This window comes from Trachypithecus francoisi, unplaced genomic scaffold, assembly GCF_009764315.1.
Source record: "Trachypithecus francoisi isolate TF-2019V2 unplaced genomic scaffold, Tfra_2.0 Lachesis_group8, whole genome shotgun sequence".
Classification (NCBI taxonomy): Eukaryota; Metazoa; Chordata; class Mammalia; order Primates; family Cercopithecidae; genus Trachypithecus; species Trachypithecus francoisi.
The window spans coordinates 58,730,691-58,747,135 of record NW_022681473.1 but is presented as its reverse complement, the minus strand read 5'-3'; the positions used below and the strand labels follow the sequence as shown (position 1 = coordinate 58,747,135).

The following is a 16,445-nucleotide window of genomic DNA, read 5'->3' as shown; positions in this document are numbered from 1 at the left end:
CTTTGGGTATATACCCAGTAGTGGGATGGCTGGGTCATATGGTACATCTAGTTCTAGATCCTGGAGGAATTGCCATACTGTTTTCCATAATGGTTGAACTAGTTTACAATCCCACCAACAGTGTAAAAGTGTTCCTATTTCTCCACATCCTCTCCAACACCTGTTGTTTCCTGACTTCTTAATGATTGCCATTCTAACTGGTGTGAGATGGTATCTCATTGTGGTTTTGATTTGCATTTCTCTGATGGCGAGTGATGATGAGCATTTTTTCATGTGTCTGTTGGCTGTATGAATGTCTTCTTTTGAGAAATGTCTGTTCATATCCTTTGCCCACTTTTTGATGGGGTTGTTTGATTGTTTTTTGTATATGTGTTTGAGTTCTTTGCAGATTCTGGATATTAGCCCTTTGTCAGATGAGTAGGTTGCAAAAATTTTCTCCCATTCCGTAGGTTGCCTGTTCACTCTGATGGTAGTTTCTTTTGCTGTGCAGAAGCTCTTTAGTTTAATTAGATCCCATTTGTCAATTTTGGCTTTTGCTGCCGTTGCTTTTGGTGTTTTAGACATGAAGTCCTTGCCCATGCCTATGTCCTGAATGGTACTACCTAGATTTTCTTCTAGGGTTTTTATGGTATTAGGTCTAACATTTAAGTCTCTAATCCATCTTGAATTAATCTTCGTATTAGGGGTAAGGAAAGGATCCAGTTTCAGCTTTCTACTTATGGCTAGCCAATTTTCCCAGCACCATTTATTAAATAGGGAATCCTTTCCCCATTTCTTGTTTTTGTCAGGTTTGTCAAAGATCAGATGGCTGTAGACGTGTGGTATTATTTCTGAGGACTCTGTTGTGTTCCATTGGTCTATATCTCTGTTGTGGTACCAGTACCATGCTGTTTTGGTTACTGTAGCCTTGTAGTATAGTTTGAAGTCAGGTAGCGTGACGCCTCCAGCTTTGTCCTTTTGACTTAGGATTGTCTTGGCAATGCGGGCTCTTTTTTGATTCCATATGAACTTTAAAGCCGTTTTTTCCAATTCTGTGAAGAAAGTCATTGGTAGCTTGATGGGAATGGCATTGAATCTATAAATAACCTTGGGCAGTATGGCCATTTTCACGATATTGATTCTTCCTATCCATGAGCATGGTATGTTCTTCCATTTGTTTGTGTCCTCTTTGATTTCACTGAGCAGTGGTTTGTAGTTCTCCTTGAAGAGGTCCTTTACATCCCTTGTAAGTTGGATTCCTAGGTATTTTATTCTCTTTGAAGCAATTGTGAATGGAAGTTCATTCCTGATTTGGCTCTCTGCTTGTCTGTTACTGGTGTATAAGAATGATTGGATTTTTGCACATTAATTTTGTATCCTGAGACTTTGCTGAAGTTGCTTATCAGCTTAAGGAGATTTTGGGCTGAGACGATGGGGTTTTCTAAATATACAATCATGTCATCTGCAAACAGGGACAATTTGACTTCTTCTTTTCCTAACTGGATACCCTTGATTTCTTTCTCTTGCCTGATTGCCCTAGCCAGAACTTATAAGACTGTGTTGAATAGGAGTGGTGAGAGAGGGCATCCCTGTCTTGTGCCAGTTTTCAAAGGGAATTTTTCCAGTTTTTGCCCATTCAGTATGATATTAGTTGTGGGTTTGTCATAAATAGCTCTTATTATTTTGAGATACGTTCCATCAATACCGAATTTATTGAGCGTTTTTAGCATGAAGGGCTGTTGAATTTTGTCAAAAGCCTTTTCTGCATCTATTGAGATAATCATGTGGTTCTTGTCTTTGGTTCTGTTTATATGCTGGATTATGTTTATTGATTTGCATATGTTGAACCAGCCTTGCATCCCAGGGATGAAGCCCACTTGATCATGGTGGATAAGCTTTTTGATGTGCTGCTGAATCCGGTTTGCCAGTATTTTATTGAGGATTTTTACATCGATGTTCATCAGGGATATTGGTCTAGAATTCTCTTTTTTTGTTGTGTCTCTGCCAGGCTTTGGTATCAGGATGATGTTGGCCTCATAAAATGAGTTAGGGAGGATTCCCTCTTTTTCTATTGATTGGAATAGTTTCAGAAGTAATGGTACCAGCTCCTCCTTGTACCTCTGGTAGAATTCAGCTGTGAATCCATCTGGTCCTGGACCTTTTTTGGTGGGTAGGCTATTAATTGTTGCCTCAATTTCAGAGCCTGCGATTGGTCTATTCAGGGATTCAACTTCTTCCTGGTTTAGTCTTGAGAGAGTGTAAGTGTCCAGGAAATTATCCATTTCTCTAGATTTTCTAGTTGATTTGCGTAGAGGCATTTGTAGTATTCTCTGATGGTTGTTTGTATTTCTGTGGGGTCAGTGGTGATATCCCCTTTATCATTTTTTATTGCATCTATTTGATTCCTCTTTCTTTTCTTCTTTATTAGTCTTGCTAGCGGTCTGTCAATTTTGTTGATTTTTTCAAAAAACCAACTCCTGGATTCATGGATTTTTTGGAGGGTTTTTTGTGTCTCTATCTCCTTCAGTTCTGCTCTGATCTTAGTCATTTCTTGCCTTCTGCTAGCTTTTGAATGTGTTTGCCCTTGCCTCTCTAGTTCTTTTAATTGTGATGTTAGAGTGTCAATTTTAGATCTTTCCTGCTTTCTCTTGTGGGCATTTAGTGCTATAAATTTCCCTCTACACACTGCCTTTAATGTGTCCCAGAGATTCTGGTATATTGTATCTTTGTTCTCATTGGCTTCAAAGAACATCTTTATTTATACTTTCATTTGTTATATACCCAGTAGTCATTCAGGAGCAGGTTGTTCAGTTTCCATGTAGTTGAGCGGTTTTGATTGAGTTTCTTAGTCCTGAGTTCTAGTTTGATTGCCCTGTCGTCTGTGAGACAGTTTGTTATAATTTCTCTTCTTTTCCATTTGCTGAGGAGTGCTTTACTTCCAACTATGTGGTCAAGTTTGGAATAAGTGCAATGTGGTGCTGAGAAGAATGTATATTCTGTTGATTTGGGGTGGAGAGTTCTATAGATGTCTATTAGGTCCGCTTGGTGCAGAGATGAGTTCAATTCCTGGATATCCTTGTTAACTTTCTGTCTCGTTGATCTGTCTAATGTTGACAGTGGAGTGTTGAAGTCTCCCATTATTATTGTATGGGAGTCTAAGTCTCTTTGTAGGTCTCTAAGGACTTGCTTTATGAATCTGGGTGCTCCTGTAGTGGGTGCATAGATATTTAGGAGAGTTAGCTCTTCCTGTTGAATTGATCCCTTTACCATTATGTAATGGCCTTCTTTGTCTCCTTTCATCTTTGATGGTTTAAAGTCTGTTTTATCAGAGACTAGGATTGCAACCCCTGCTTTTTTTTTTTCTCCATTTGCTTGGTAGATCTTCCTCCAACCCTTTATTTTGAGCCTATGTATGTCTCTGCATGTGAGATGGGTCTCCTGAATACAGCAGACTGATGGGTCTTGACTCTTGATACAGTTGCCAGTCTGTGTCTTTTAATGGAGAATTTAGTCCATTGACATTAAGGTTAATATTGTTATGTGTGAACTTGATCCTGTCATTATGATATTAACTCGTTATTTTGCTCATTAGTGATGCAGTTTCTTCCTAGCCTCGATGGTCTTTACATTTTGGCATGTTTTTGCAATGGCTGGTACTGGTTGTTTCTTTCCACGTTTAGGACTTCCTTCAGGGTCTCTTGTAAGGCAGGCCTGGTGGTGACAAAATCTCTAAGCATTTGCTTATCTGTAAAGGATTTTATTTCTCCTTCACTGATGAAACTTAGTTGGCTGGATATGAAATTCTGGGTTGAAAATTCTTTTCTTTAAGAACGTTGAATATTGGCCCCCACTCTCTTCTGGCTTGTAGAGTTTCTGCCGAGAGATCTGCTGTTATTCTGATGGGCTTCCCTTTGTGGGTAACCCGACCTTTCTCTCTGGCTGCCCTTAAGATTTTTTCCTTCATTTCAACTTTGGTGAATCTGGCAATTATGTGTCTTGGAGTTGCTCTCTGGAGGAGTATCTTTGTGGCGTTCTCTGTATTTCCTGAATTTGAATGTTGGCCTGCCCTACTAGGTTGGGGAAGTTCTCCTGGATGATATCCGAAGAGTGTTTTCCAAGTTGGTTCCATTTTCCCTCACTTTCAGGCACCCCAATCAGACGTAGATTTGGTCTTTTTACATAATCCCATACTTCTTGCAGGCTTTGTTCATTTCTTTTCTTCTTTTTCTTTTGGTTTCTCTTCTCGCTTCATTTCATTCATTTGATCCTCAATCGCTGATACTCTTTCTCCAGTTGATCGAGTCGTTTACTGAAGCTTTTGCATTTGTCACGTTTCTCGTGTCATGTTTTCATCTCTGTCATTTCGTTATGATCTTCTCTGCATTAATTAGTCTAGCTGTCAATTCTTCCACTTTTTTTTCAAGATTTTAGTTTCTTTGCACTGGGTACGTAATTCCTCCTTTAGCTCTGAGAAGTTTGATGGACTGAAGCCTTCTTCTCTCATCTCGTCAAAGTCATTCTCTGACCAGCTTCGATCCGTTGCTGGCGATGGGCTGCGCTCCTTTGCACAGGGAGATGCGCTCTTATTTTTTTGAATTTCCAGCTTTTCTGCCCTGCTTCTTCCCCATCTTTTTTGTTTTATCTGTCTCTGATCTTTGATGATGGTGACGTACTGATGGGGTTTTGGTATAGGTGTCCTTCCTGATTGATAGTTTTCCGTCTGACAGTCAGAAGGACTGTCTGTTGGTCTGTTGGAGATTGCTTGAGGTCCACTCCAGACCCTGTTTGCCTGGGTATCAGCAGCAGAGGTTGCCGAAAGTAGAATATTGCTGAACAGCGAGTGTACCTGTCTGATTCTTCCTTTGGAAGTTTCCTCTCAGGGGTGACTCCACCCTGTAAGGTGTGGGGTGTCAGACTGCCCCTAGTGGGGGATGTCTCCCAGCTAGGCTACTCAGGGGTCAGGGACCCACCTGAGCAGGCAGTCTGTCCGTTCTCAGATCTCAACCTCCGCGTTGGGAGATCCGCGGCTCTCCCCAAAGCTGTCAGAGGGAATCATTCGCGTCTGCACCGGTCCCCGCTGCTTCCCCTATTGGACTTCAGCTGTGCGCTGTCCCCAGAGATGGAGTCTACAGAGACAGGCAGGTTTCCTTGAGCTGCTGTGAGCTCCACCCAGTTCGAGCTTCCCAGCGGCTTTGTTTACCTACTTAAGCCTCAGCAATGGCGGGCGCCCCTCCCCCAGCCTCGCTGCTGTCTTGCGGATCGATCGCTGCAGACTGCTGTGTTAGCAGTGAGGGAGGCTCCGTGGGCGTGGGACCCTCCCGGCCAGGTGTGGGATATATTCTCCTGGTGTGCCTGTTTCCTTAAAGCTCAGTATTGGGGTGGGAGTTACCCGATTTTCCAGGTGTTGTGTGTCTCAGTTCCCCTGGCTAGGAAAACGGATTTCCTTCCCCCTTGTCCTTCCAGGTGAGGCGATGCCTCACCCTGCTTCAGCTCTCGCTGGTCAGGCTGCAGCAGCTGACCAGCACCGATTGTCCTGCACTCCCTAGTGAGATGACCCCAGTCCCTCAGTTGAAAATGCAGAAATCACCGGTCTTCTGTGTCGCTCGCACTGCGAGTTGGAGACTGGAGGTGTTCCTATTCGGCCATCTTGCTCCAACAAAAACCATCTGTGTCTTTTAATTGGAACATTTAGTCCATTAACATTTAAGGTTAATATTGTTATGTGTGAACTTGATCCTGCCATTATGATATTAACTGGTTATTTTGTTCGTTAGTTGATGCAGTTTCTTCCTAGACTCGCTGGTCTTTACATTTTGGCATGTTTTTGCAATGGCTGGTACCGGTTGTTCCTTTCCATGTTTAGTGCTTCCTTCAGGGTCTCTTGTAAGGCAGGCCTGGTGGTGACAAAACCTGTAAACATTTGCTTATCTGTGAAGGATTTTATTTCTCCTTCACTTATGAAACATAGTTTGGCTGGATATGAAATTCTGGGTTTAAAATTCTTTTCTTTAAGAACATTAAATATTGGTCCCCACTCTCTTCTGGCTTGTAGCGTTTCTGCCGAGAGATCTGCTGTTAGTCTGATGGGCTTCCCTTTGTGGGTAACCCGACCTTTCTCTCTGGCTGCCCTTAAGATTTTTTCCTTCATTTCAACTTTGGTGAATCTGGCAATTATGTGTCTTGGAGTTCCTCTTCTGGAGGAGTATCTTTGTGGCGTTCTCTGTATTTCCTGAATTTGAATGTTGGCCTGCCCTACTAGGTTGGGGAAGTTCTCCTGGATGATATCCTGAAGAGTGTTTTCCAAGTTGTTTCCATTTTCCCCCTCACTTTCAGGCACCCCAATCAGACGTAGATTTGGTCTTTTTACATAATCCCATACTTCTTGCAGGCTTTGTTCATTTCTTTTTCTTCTTTTTTCTTTTGGTTTCTCTTCTCACTTCATTTCATTCATTTGATCCTCAATCGCTGATACTCTTTCTTCCAGTTGATCATGTCGGTTACTGAAGCTTGTGCATTTGTCACGTATTTCTCGTGTCATGGTTTTCATCTCTGTCATTTTGTTTATGGCCTTCTCTGTATTAATCAGTCTAGCTGTCAATTCTTCCACTTTTTTTTCAAGATTTTTAGTTTCTTTGCGTTGGGTACGTAATTCCTCCTTTAACTCTGAGAAGTTTGATGGACTGAAGCCTTCTTCTCCCATCTCGTCAAAGACATTCTCTGACCAGCTTTGATCCATTGCTGGCGATGGGCTGCGCTCCTTTGCAGAGGGAGATGTGCTCTTATTTTTTGAATTTCCAGCTTTTCTGCCCTGCTTCTTCCCCATCTTTGTGGTTTTATCTGTCTCTGATCTTTTTATGAGGGTGACGTACTGATTGGGTTTTGGTATAGGTGTCCTTCCTGTTTGATAGTTTTCCTTCTGACAGTCAGGACCCTCAGCTATAGGTCTGTTGGAGATTGCTTGAGGTCCACTCCAGACCCTGTTTGCCTGGGTATCAGCAACAGAGGTTGCAGAAGATAGAATTTTCCTGAACAGTGAGTGTACCTGTCTGATTCTTCCTTTGGAAGTTTCCTCTCAGGCTTGTATTCCACCCTGTGAGGTGTGGGGTGTCAGACTGCCCCTAGTGGGGGATGTCTCCCAGTTAGGCTACTCAGGGGTCAGTGACCCACTTGAGCAGGCAGTCTGTCCATTCTCAGATCTCAACCTCCGTGTTGGGAGATCCACTACTCTCTTCAAAGCTGTCAGAGTCGTTCACGTATTCTCAGGCCTCTGCTGCTTCCCTTGTTGTTTTTTAGCTGTGCCCTGTCCCCAGAGGTGGAGTCTACAGAGACAGGCAGGTTTCCTTGAGCTGCTGTGAGCTCCACCCAGTTCGAGCTTCCCAGCGGCTTTGTTTACCTACTTAAGCCTCAGCAATGGTGGGCGCCCCTCCCCCAGCCTCGCTGCTGCCTTTCGGTTAGATCCCGCAGACTGCTGTGTTAGCAATGAGGGAGGCCCCGTGGGCGTGGGAGCCTCCCGGCCAGGTGTGGGATATATTCTCCTGGTGTGCCCGTTTGCTTAAAGCGCAGTGTTGGGGTGGGAGTTACCCAATTTTCCAGGTGTTTTGTGTCTCAGTTCCCCTGGCTAGGAAAAGGGATTCCCTTCCCCCTTGTGCTTCCCAGGTGAGGCGATGCCTCGCCCTGCTTCAGCTCTCACTGGTCGGGCTGCAGCAGCTGGCCAACACTGATTGTCCGGCACTCCCCAGTGAGATGACCCCAGTACCTCAGTTGAAAATGCAGAAATCACCAGTCGTCTGTGTCACTTGTGCTGGGAGTTGGAGACTGGAGCTGTTCCTATTTGGCCATCTTGCTCCGCCCCCGAAAGAAAATTTATTACCTTTAAAATGTGAAAAGCTATTTGTTCTAGAAAACATGGGTATTTCCCTGAACAATGTAACTACAGTAGCCTGTTAGTTTCTCAAGTACTATACGTTCATCTAGACACTGCTGCACAGTCATTGATGGTCTGGCATCTAGTCAGAAGTTGGTGCTTTCATTTAAAAATTATTGTCACTATTTGTATTTTCTTACCTTGTTGACTCCTCAGTTTCTTGTTGGTGACCAGTTATACAATGTTTTATAAACTCAAAGTGATCCAGGAGCACTTTTTCATTGATCATTCCAATTATATTATATAACTTCCCTATTACTTAATGGCAAGAAAAGAGAGAGTGGTCATGAGACAGCAGTATGTCTAAGAATAGCTTCTGGTATTTATAACACAGCTTCTCAAAGGATCTGTAGTGCAGAGCCAGTTTTTTTTTTTTTTTTTTTGTACTTCTGAATTTTCCATACACTAAGGACGGATACTTTTGTAAAGCATATATATCATTTGCAGTTCACAGAAAGGTACTACCTCATGGATCACACTTTGAGTAACACTGATTTATAGTATTGGTTTTTATAACACAAGCAGAAATGTGTGATATGAATTTCTAGGTAATACTATGCCTTTGTTAGTTGTGATTTTCGAAGATTTTGTTTCAATGCCTCCTTAGGCTGAGAACCTAGTGATCTTTCTATTTATGAAAAGAGAATGGCATGCTAGTCACAGTTTTTGAACAGTTGGACAAAATTTTTCTTCTATTTCCAAGGAGTGTGATTGTCCCTTGAGATGGGCTTTTCAAATCACTACAGTCCTTACATCATCTGTGATGCACATGATACCTTGCACACAACCTGACCGCTGTGGGACAAACATTGCCTATTTTTTGAACTTTCAACTTTATCACTTAACAAATCTGTAGGTTGATAAAACCAAAAGTGCTGGTTTTGGTATACTGACAATTGACCAGAGCTTTAGGTTGGGAATGTTATAATCTGACTAAATCAATATATAGGATTTATTCTGTGAGCAGTTTTTTAAGCTTATGTCTGCATGATAATTCTCTGTAACATGCCACATATTAAGACCCTTTTGTAGAGTCATCCTTATCTCAAAACTGTTTCACAGTCTCAGTCTTTTCTAATAGGTAGTAACCATTGTTTTAAAAGCCAGCATGCTACTATTTGTCACTCTCTACCCACCAACCCACTTTTCATGGGACAACAATATGCAGATGACTCCAGAATCTTGGACTGACCATTATATGTACAAAACAAATATATGGACTGACTTTTTCTGTCCTAATATTCATTATTACATAAACTTTGGGTAGTCCTCATTCCCTTTGATAGCACGGACGGCAACATACTGAGTGCTGTAGGGTACAAAATTGCTTATAGCAATAGGCAAGTTACCAGGGATGTAGGTTTAGATATTTACATGATTAATCAGGAAAGGTCTTTGATAGATAAGCACCGAAATGAAATGATTTCAGTAGGATTTATTATCTCCTTTCTTATACTGCAATAAAACAATACTTCTCAGTTTTGTTTTTTTATATGCCATATTTGATATTATAAGCTATGTGTATATTCCTATATATATCTACAGAAAACACATATTGATCCTAAAATTCTGCTTAATACTTTAGAAATATCAATTTATAATATGTGTTAGTTCACACATTTTAGGTATGTTATTAGCCTTTGAATTGTTAGCCTTGTGTATTAGTTCATTCATGCACTGCTTTAAAGAAACACCCGAAACTGGATAATTTATAAAGAAAAGAGGTTTAATTGGCAGCTGTGCAGGCTTCTGCTTCTGGGGAGGCATCACCAAAACTTACAATCATGGTGGAAGGCGAAGGGGAAGTGGGCACATCTTACATGGCAGGAGCAGGAGTTGGGGGCGGGGAGGTGCTATGCACTTTAAACAAGCAGATCTCTTGAGAACTCTGTCATAAGACAGAACGAGGGGGATGGTGCTAAACCATAAGAAACATCCCCATGATCCAATCACCTCCCACTGGCCCTCTCCTCCAACACTGCGGATTATAATTTGATGTGAGATTTGGGTGGGGACACAAATGCAAATTACATCACCTTGCATTTTTACAGTTCGTAAGTCCAACTTTCTTTTATTACCCAACATTTAGAGATAGTTCAGTGTCTGATGAAAATAGGATGTCAATTTCACAAAAGATCTGCTTCTTTTTGTAGTATCATCTTAGTCCACATAATCTGAAAACCATAAACACCATATGTTATGCAGTGAGTTGACTATTTCATGCATCTTTTTTCCCACACAGAATCAGTTTATATACAATGCATTCAATTCAGAAAGGACACCATCATATAGAATAAACAGCACTAGATAGTAAGGACAGGCCATGGACATTGAAGATGTAGCAGCTAGAAGTCAAGACAGAAAGGTTGACTCGTATCAAGGCCAACCTATTTTCTATGGCTCATGTCATCCTTCACCCATAATTGCTTTATTTGTAGATACATTAAGAGGATATCATGAAGTGAGAGGTGAGCTCCAAGTTTAAACTGCTTCCAGGAAAACAATAAAGTGCCTCTATACTTTTCCCACTTCACAAAAAGCAGGTTTTCCTGAGGTTAGCAGCACTATTTTTTATAGGACTAGAGCTCCTATAGAGGGCTACATAGCAAATGGGTAGGATGAGTCAGGGGATATATGTAAGTCTAGAAAAGAAGACTTCTCTATACAAAGTAATGGGACATGTTTGTGTCATGGGAAATCTTCCAAGAGATATGAACCATGGAGGGGAGAATGAGCAGGACAGGGATGGTGCTCAATTTACATGGCTCACAGGCCTGCATCAGGGGTGGAAATTGGTAGTTTCTTACATACCAATAAAGTATTGGGTCCATTCCGCTTGATATCTAGTGTTAGACCTTCAGTTTGAGGGAACAGGATAACAGTGGGCTTTCTTCTAAAGGAGAGAAGTGTGCATGATGAACACAGGTGAGAATCTAGGTATGTCACTGATATGCCTCTGCCATAACAGATGACTGTTGCAGTAGATAAAAGAGACTGAATGCCTCATCTCGCAGAGAAAACTCTACCTTCTGGGATTGCTTCCCATGTGTCAGTCATTCTATTCCGCTTCCCACAGAGGAGAACTTAATGGATACTGGCAAAATCAAACCTACAGAGGAGAGGAGAGCTTGTCTGAGGGGGATCAGCTGTGGAGTGTTGGTGTCACAGGGTTTCTGACATGACAGTTTTGGTGTGAGAAGGTTGCTTTTCAATTCCAGTTTCCTCAAGCCGGCAATTATCCTTAAAAGGAGGCAGTGGGCAAAGTATCAAAGATATTTGTTAGAGTGTGAGATCCCAAACTTTGTTGTGTAGGACAACAGCTTCTCTATGTGTGATTAAACTGGCTATAGTGGTAGATTGGAATTCCACAAATCAAAGAAATATTCACAGTATCAGAGCTTCATGGGAAAAATAATTGACATTTCCCCACTGGAAATTGGGAAATCTAGCTTACTGACCTCTGCTATGATTTCAAAATCAATGGATAGCTATAGATGACGTTGGCATGAGATGTGTTTAGCAAGCAGCTGTGGAGTTTAGAGACAAAAGGGGATATCCCTAGGTGAACATGGATTGGTGCACTGTAAGGCACAGCATGTAAAAGAAGATTTTATTCACTGTTAAAAATATTTCATATACTAGCCAAAAAGTGTTATGAGGCAAATGAGTTGCAGCCTCAGAGAATAAGCCTGAGCAAGACTGCATTAGACAAATCTGAAAACATTCCTAGAGATGCAAGGGCACCTGTATGACTTTTGTTGATGTCTCAGACTAGAGATGTTTCAGGGAAAAAAAGCTGTAAAAGATGTGGAACCACTTTGGATTGTCTCTGCCCCCTGATTATATACCAATATGAAGACTACTGCCTCTGAGAGACACTATTTTCTAAATACTTTCCTAAATGCTTCTTTCACATCCTTGTTCCTTAGGCTATAAATGAAAGGGTTAATCACTGATGTTATGACTGAGTAGAACACTGAGACCACTTTATCCCCTTTATTCATTTGCTCCAAATTAGGCTGCATGTAGGTAAATATTGTTGACCTGTAGAATAAGAAAACAACAATAAAATAGGATCCACAGGTAGAGAACACCTTTAGCCTCCCCTCCTCTGACTGTATTTGAATTACAGTGGAGATAATATTCCAGTAGGAGAAAAGGATGAGAGAGGCAAGACCTAGGAGAATTACAACAACTATTGCAAAGATGGTCATTTCTGTGCTGTAGGTATTTGCTGAAGCCAGTTTCAGGAGGGCAGGAGGCTCACAAAAATAATGATTAATTATATTCTGTCCCTGATATGGGAGACATAAAGTGAATGTGGTATCTACTAAAGACACAAATGCTCCACTGGCCCAGCACCCCATGACCAGCTGAATGCAAATTATCTGGGTCATGAGTGTGGAATAGTGCAGGGGCTTGCAGACAGCCACATAGTGGTCATAGGACATCACTGCTAGAAGTGAACTCTCTGTACACCCTGCTGTTAGGAAGAAAAGCATTTGAATTGAGCACCTAGTAAAAGGATGCAAATATATGAATTTGAAAATAAAAAAGATTTGCCCCTTTAGTAGAAATCTCAGATTGTCTTTTATTTTCTGTGTTACTTACAATACAATAGATTTTTGCTTTAATTCCATCAAATAGGAGAGACCAATAATCAACTTTTCTATTTTGTTTCCAATGAATTCTCTGTCATCCTTCTAAGCAAGAAAGGGAATTTTAAGAAGCTATTTTCGATCATGTTATTGATCTGTAGTCCTGGTGCTTTCCTAAATCCTTTATTGGAAAGAGAAACTATTCTTCATGGTGATGCCAGTGTATAAGAGCAAGGTGTGAAGAGAACTTATTGTCATAGTCCAAGACAGTGGCCACATGTAGGCAGCACCACATACTGTGGTAGGAAGGGCCCTTTATGAAGACCAAATGCAACTGCAACTACTGCATAGTTACAATATCTTATCTGGCATAACACTGTTTGATCTCATTCACACTGAAGTTTGATGCAGAATATTCAATCAGTTGAACGGGCGCATCAGTAGGAAACCAGGCACTGGTGCAGTGCTCTGAAGCTAGGCAGAAAACATTATTCCAAGTCTATACTTTGCTGTACATCAGCAACAAGCAAGGAACACAGTAGATTTTTCTACTGTAGCATAATAGAGCATAATTAGAGCAATCAATCAAATGTTGACACTGATGGAGCACCAAATACAGAAAGTAAAGGTCTCATTGGAAGAACAAATGTTTTGACTTAAAAAATTTTTGTAAATGTCAAACACACTTGATTTTATAATTTTTCCATCCCTATGTTGGATGGAAATATTGAATGTAAGCTGATGAAGGGTGAATCTAAGATAATGAGTAAATAGATCAGAAAGAGTTAGGAAAGGTAACAGAGTCATGGGAAAATGGCTGGGACTCACAGCTGGAATCTGATATCCCTGGAAAGTATTGAGCTCCCTGTTAGAAAGAACAAGGTATCAAAGCAGAAATTCAGTCCTCCTGGCAGAACTTTCTTGAGATAGGGAAAAATCAAAGATGACAAACATATAAGTGTTTTTTTTTCACACAGAAGTTTCTATGTCTAGTTGACAGTATAGGAGAAATGTGAACAGAACTATTGTGGCTGTAGCACTGGCTCATGAGCTGTCGAGTATGACTTAACTTCAAGACAACTGGGTCACGGTGAAGTTTCTAATCCTGCATTTCCAGGAAGACTGGATCTGAATTTGATCCATCCTGAATCTATAGGAAGGTCCAACCTGCAGGAGGGTCTATTGGCTTTGAGGGACCAGAAAGGCAGAGGTAGGGAACACTTTGAGGAATTGGTAAAATCAAATGAGAAAGATTTTCCCTTTAGCTTCACTCTAAGGAGATGACACAGAGAATCAATGAAAAACTCTGACATCAAAAGCCAATATAACCTCTTGCTTAAGTCAGTGTTTTTGAAACTGATTTATAACACATTCATGGTTAATGAGATAGAATTACTAAGTTAACAACAGTATTTATGAAAATTTGAAGGAGAAAATAAAATACTATTTCTTACAATAATATGTGCATAGTTATGAGAAAATATTAATTTCAGTTTGTGTGTGTGTGTGCATGTGTGTGCACTGGGTTACAATGGAAACTGTGTTCCTGATTAAGGGTTATTGTCAACAACTTTAAAATGAATACTGCTGTAAGTCAAATGTTCTTAAGGACATAAGTAAAATAATTCATTACTGATCTCATTTCCAATAATTTTTGATAAGTACATATTTTTTACTGCTTCATTATTGTGAATTTTCATGCAGTAAAGTGTTCATATTTCATGTGTAGAATTTGATGTTTTGATATATGTATAAAACTATATACTTTTAAAAGATACTTATTAAATTGTACATGATTATTTGTTTATGAGACTATCTCCCTGATATAACTGAGTTTCATGAGGGTAGTAACTCTATCTCACTCTATATGTCTGAATCCCCAGGTATGTAGTAAATTTTCAAGAAATGTTCTCTGAGTGACTGAATTAGGGTATGAATACCTGAATGCATCCAGGAATGAATGAACTCCTCCTTGCACACAGGCACTGTCACACACACACACTCAAATAAATGTTCCTAAGCACTATTCATCCTATCTAGAGCATAGTATGAAATCGGGAAGACACAGCAGATGCTGGTCCACCTAGGTGATCTCTTTGGAATGGGGACATCTTGTATGTAACAAGGAGGAACATGAAGTATGATTACCTGGGCTGCTCATGTACATGAGAGGGCATCATTGGTAGTTCCATCTTCCAATGGAAGTAGGAACAAACCCTCAATCTACAACCCTGTTCTCATTCTCATTCTTACCCCTACATATTTTATCAATACTTCTGAAGACTACTGTACTGGCGCTTATAGTGCACACACACCCAACACAGTACTCACCGGGCTCTGGCTTCCCCCTATTTCCGAGACAATGGGTGGCCAATTTCAGGAAGCTCTGTCTTGCATATTAGGCAGTGCCTTGTGAGTCCAGAGGTTTCACCAAGAAGAAATCATGAGAAAAGCAACAGAGGAAGAGAACACCAGTGGTGAAATGACTGAATGATTAGACGACAAGGATATCCTAGTAGTTGAAAATGGGTAGATAGTTTGAACTACAATCATACTTTTGGTTTTTTGGGACTCTCAGCACCTAAAGTGACTCCCCTCAAAAACAGCCCAGTAGTAAGATTTCTAAGGCTGAGGATTCTAGAGAAGGAGAAAAGAAAAATCCCCTCTCTCAAATATGCTTTGGGTTAAAAATTAAAGATTTGGGTTTTTCCTAGGACAGACAAGATATCTAGTTTTGGAGGTTCTTGTTCCCTTCAGAATCTTTCTTTCTTGGTCACTTTAGTACCTCCTTTTTACCTGGAGTCTTAGCATGAGTTTTTCCTCACAGCAAGTACAATAGACATCCAGAGAGCTAAGCTGCACATCTGGAGTTAGGTATTGAATCCTGGTGATTCTCAACCATATCTCCTGACAGCTAAGCAGCTAAGCAAAACAGCGCTTTATAGCAGGTTTCATTTCAAACTCTTGCTGTATTCTTGGATGGGGTAAACAATTATTTTTCAAGCACCAACACTGATTTAAATCTTTTTCTATGAGGAATTCTTAAAATATTGAGGTCCTGAGAGGTGATGCAAACAAGATTTTCCCTAGGGGTCTCTTGGAAGAAGCTCACTTTATTATCTCTTTACACAATGAGATACCTTGGGAGTTTTTTTTTTCTTGTATTTGTAGATTGAATTCTGTGAATCTTATCTAATTCACATTACTTAATTAAGCAGAGAAAAAACCGTGTATGCTCTGAGCCTCAGAAAAACTTAAGAAGCCACCTATACCTGTTTCGTTTCTCTGCTTAGCAGCAGAGTCAAGAGTATAAAGTACATGCAGGCAGGTATCTTTACATCCTTTACTCATCTTTTTTTTTTTTTGTATTTTTACTGATATATCATTATTGTACATATTTTAGGGTTACATGTGATATTTTGATACATGTATAAAATGTGTGATGATCAAGTCAAAGTAATTGGGATATCCACCACCTCATTTATCTTTCCTTTGTGTTGAGAGCATTACAATTCTTCCCTTCTAGCTATTTTGTGGCTCAAGCCTGTAATCCCAGCACTTTGGAAGGCTGAGGTGGGAGGATCACGAGGTCAGGAGATCGAGACCGTCCTGGCTAACATGATGAAACCCCATCTCTACTAAAAACACAAAAAATAAGCTGGGTGTGGTGGCGGGCGCCTGTGGTCCCAGCTGCTCAGGAGGCTGAGGCAGGAGAATGGTGTGAACCCAGGAGGCGGAGCTTGCAGTGAGCCAAGATCGTGCCACTGCACTCCAGCCTGGGCTACAGAGTGAGACTCGTTTAAAAAAAAATTATTAACTGTAATTTCCCTACATTACTATTGAATACTAGAACTCTTTTTTTTTTTAATCTAACTGTATTTTTGTACCCATTAACCAACTTCTCTTGGTTCCCTCCTCCCCTCTTCCTTTCCCAGCCTCTGGTA

General features: G+C 40.7%; 1 protein-coding gene across 1 annotated transcript; it reads right to left on the bottom strand.

Annotated features, from left to right (window-relative positions):
- Positions 1-11,781: 11,781 nt before the first annotated feature.
- LOC117081300 (olfactory receptor 2D3-like) lies at positions 11,782-15,852 on the bottom strand. The gene is made up of 2 exons (XM_033207124.1): positions 15,774-15,852; positions 11,782-12,509 (listed from the first exon to the last, which is right to left on the bottom strand). Exons 1-2 carry the CDS (start codon positions 15,850-15,852, stop codon positions 11,782-11,784), a joined length of 807 nt encoding a protein of 268 aa, XP_033063015.1.
- Between the last annotated feature and the right edge of the window lie 593 nt (positions 15,853-16,445).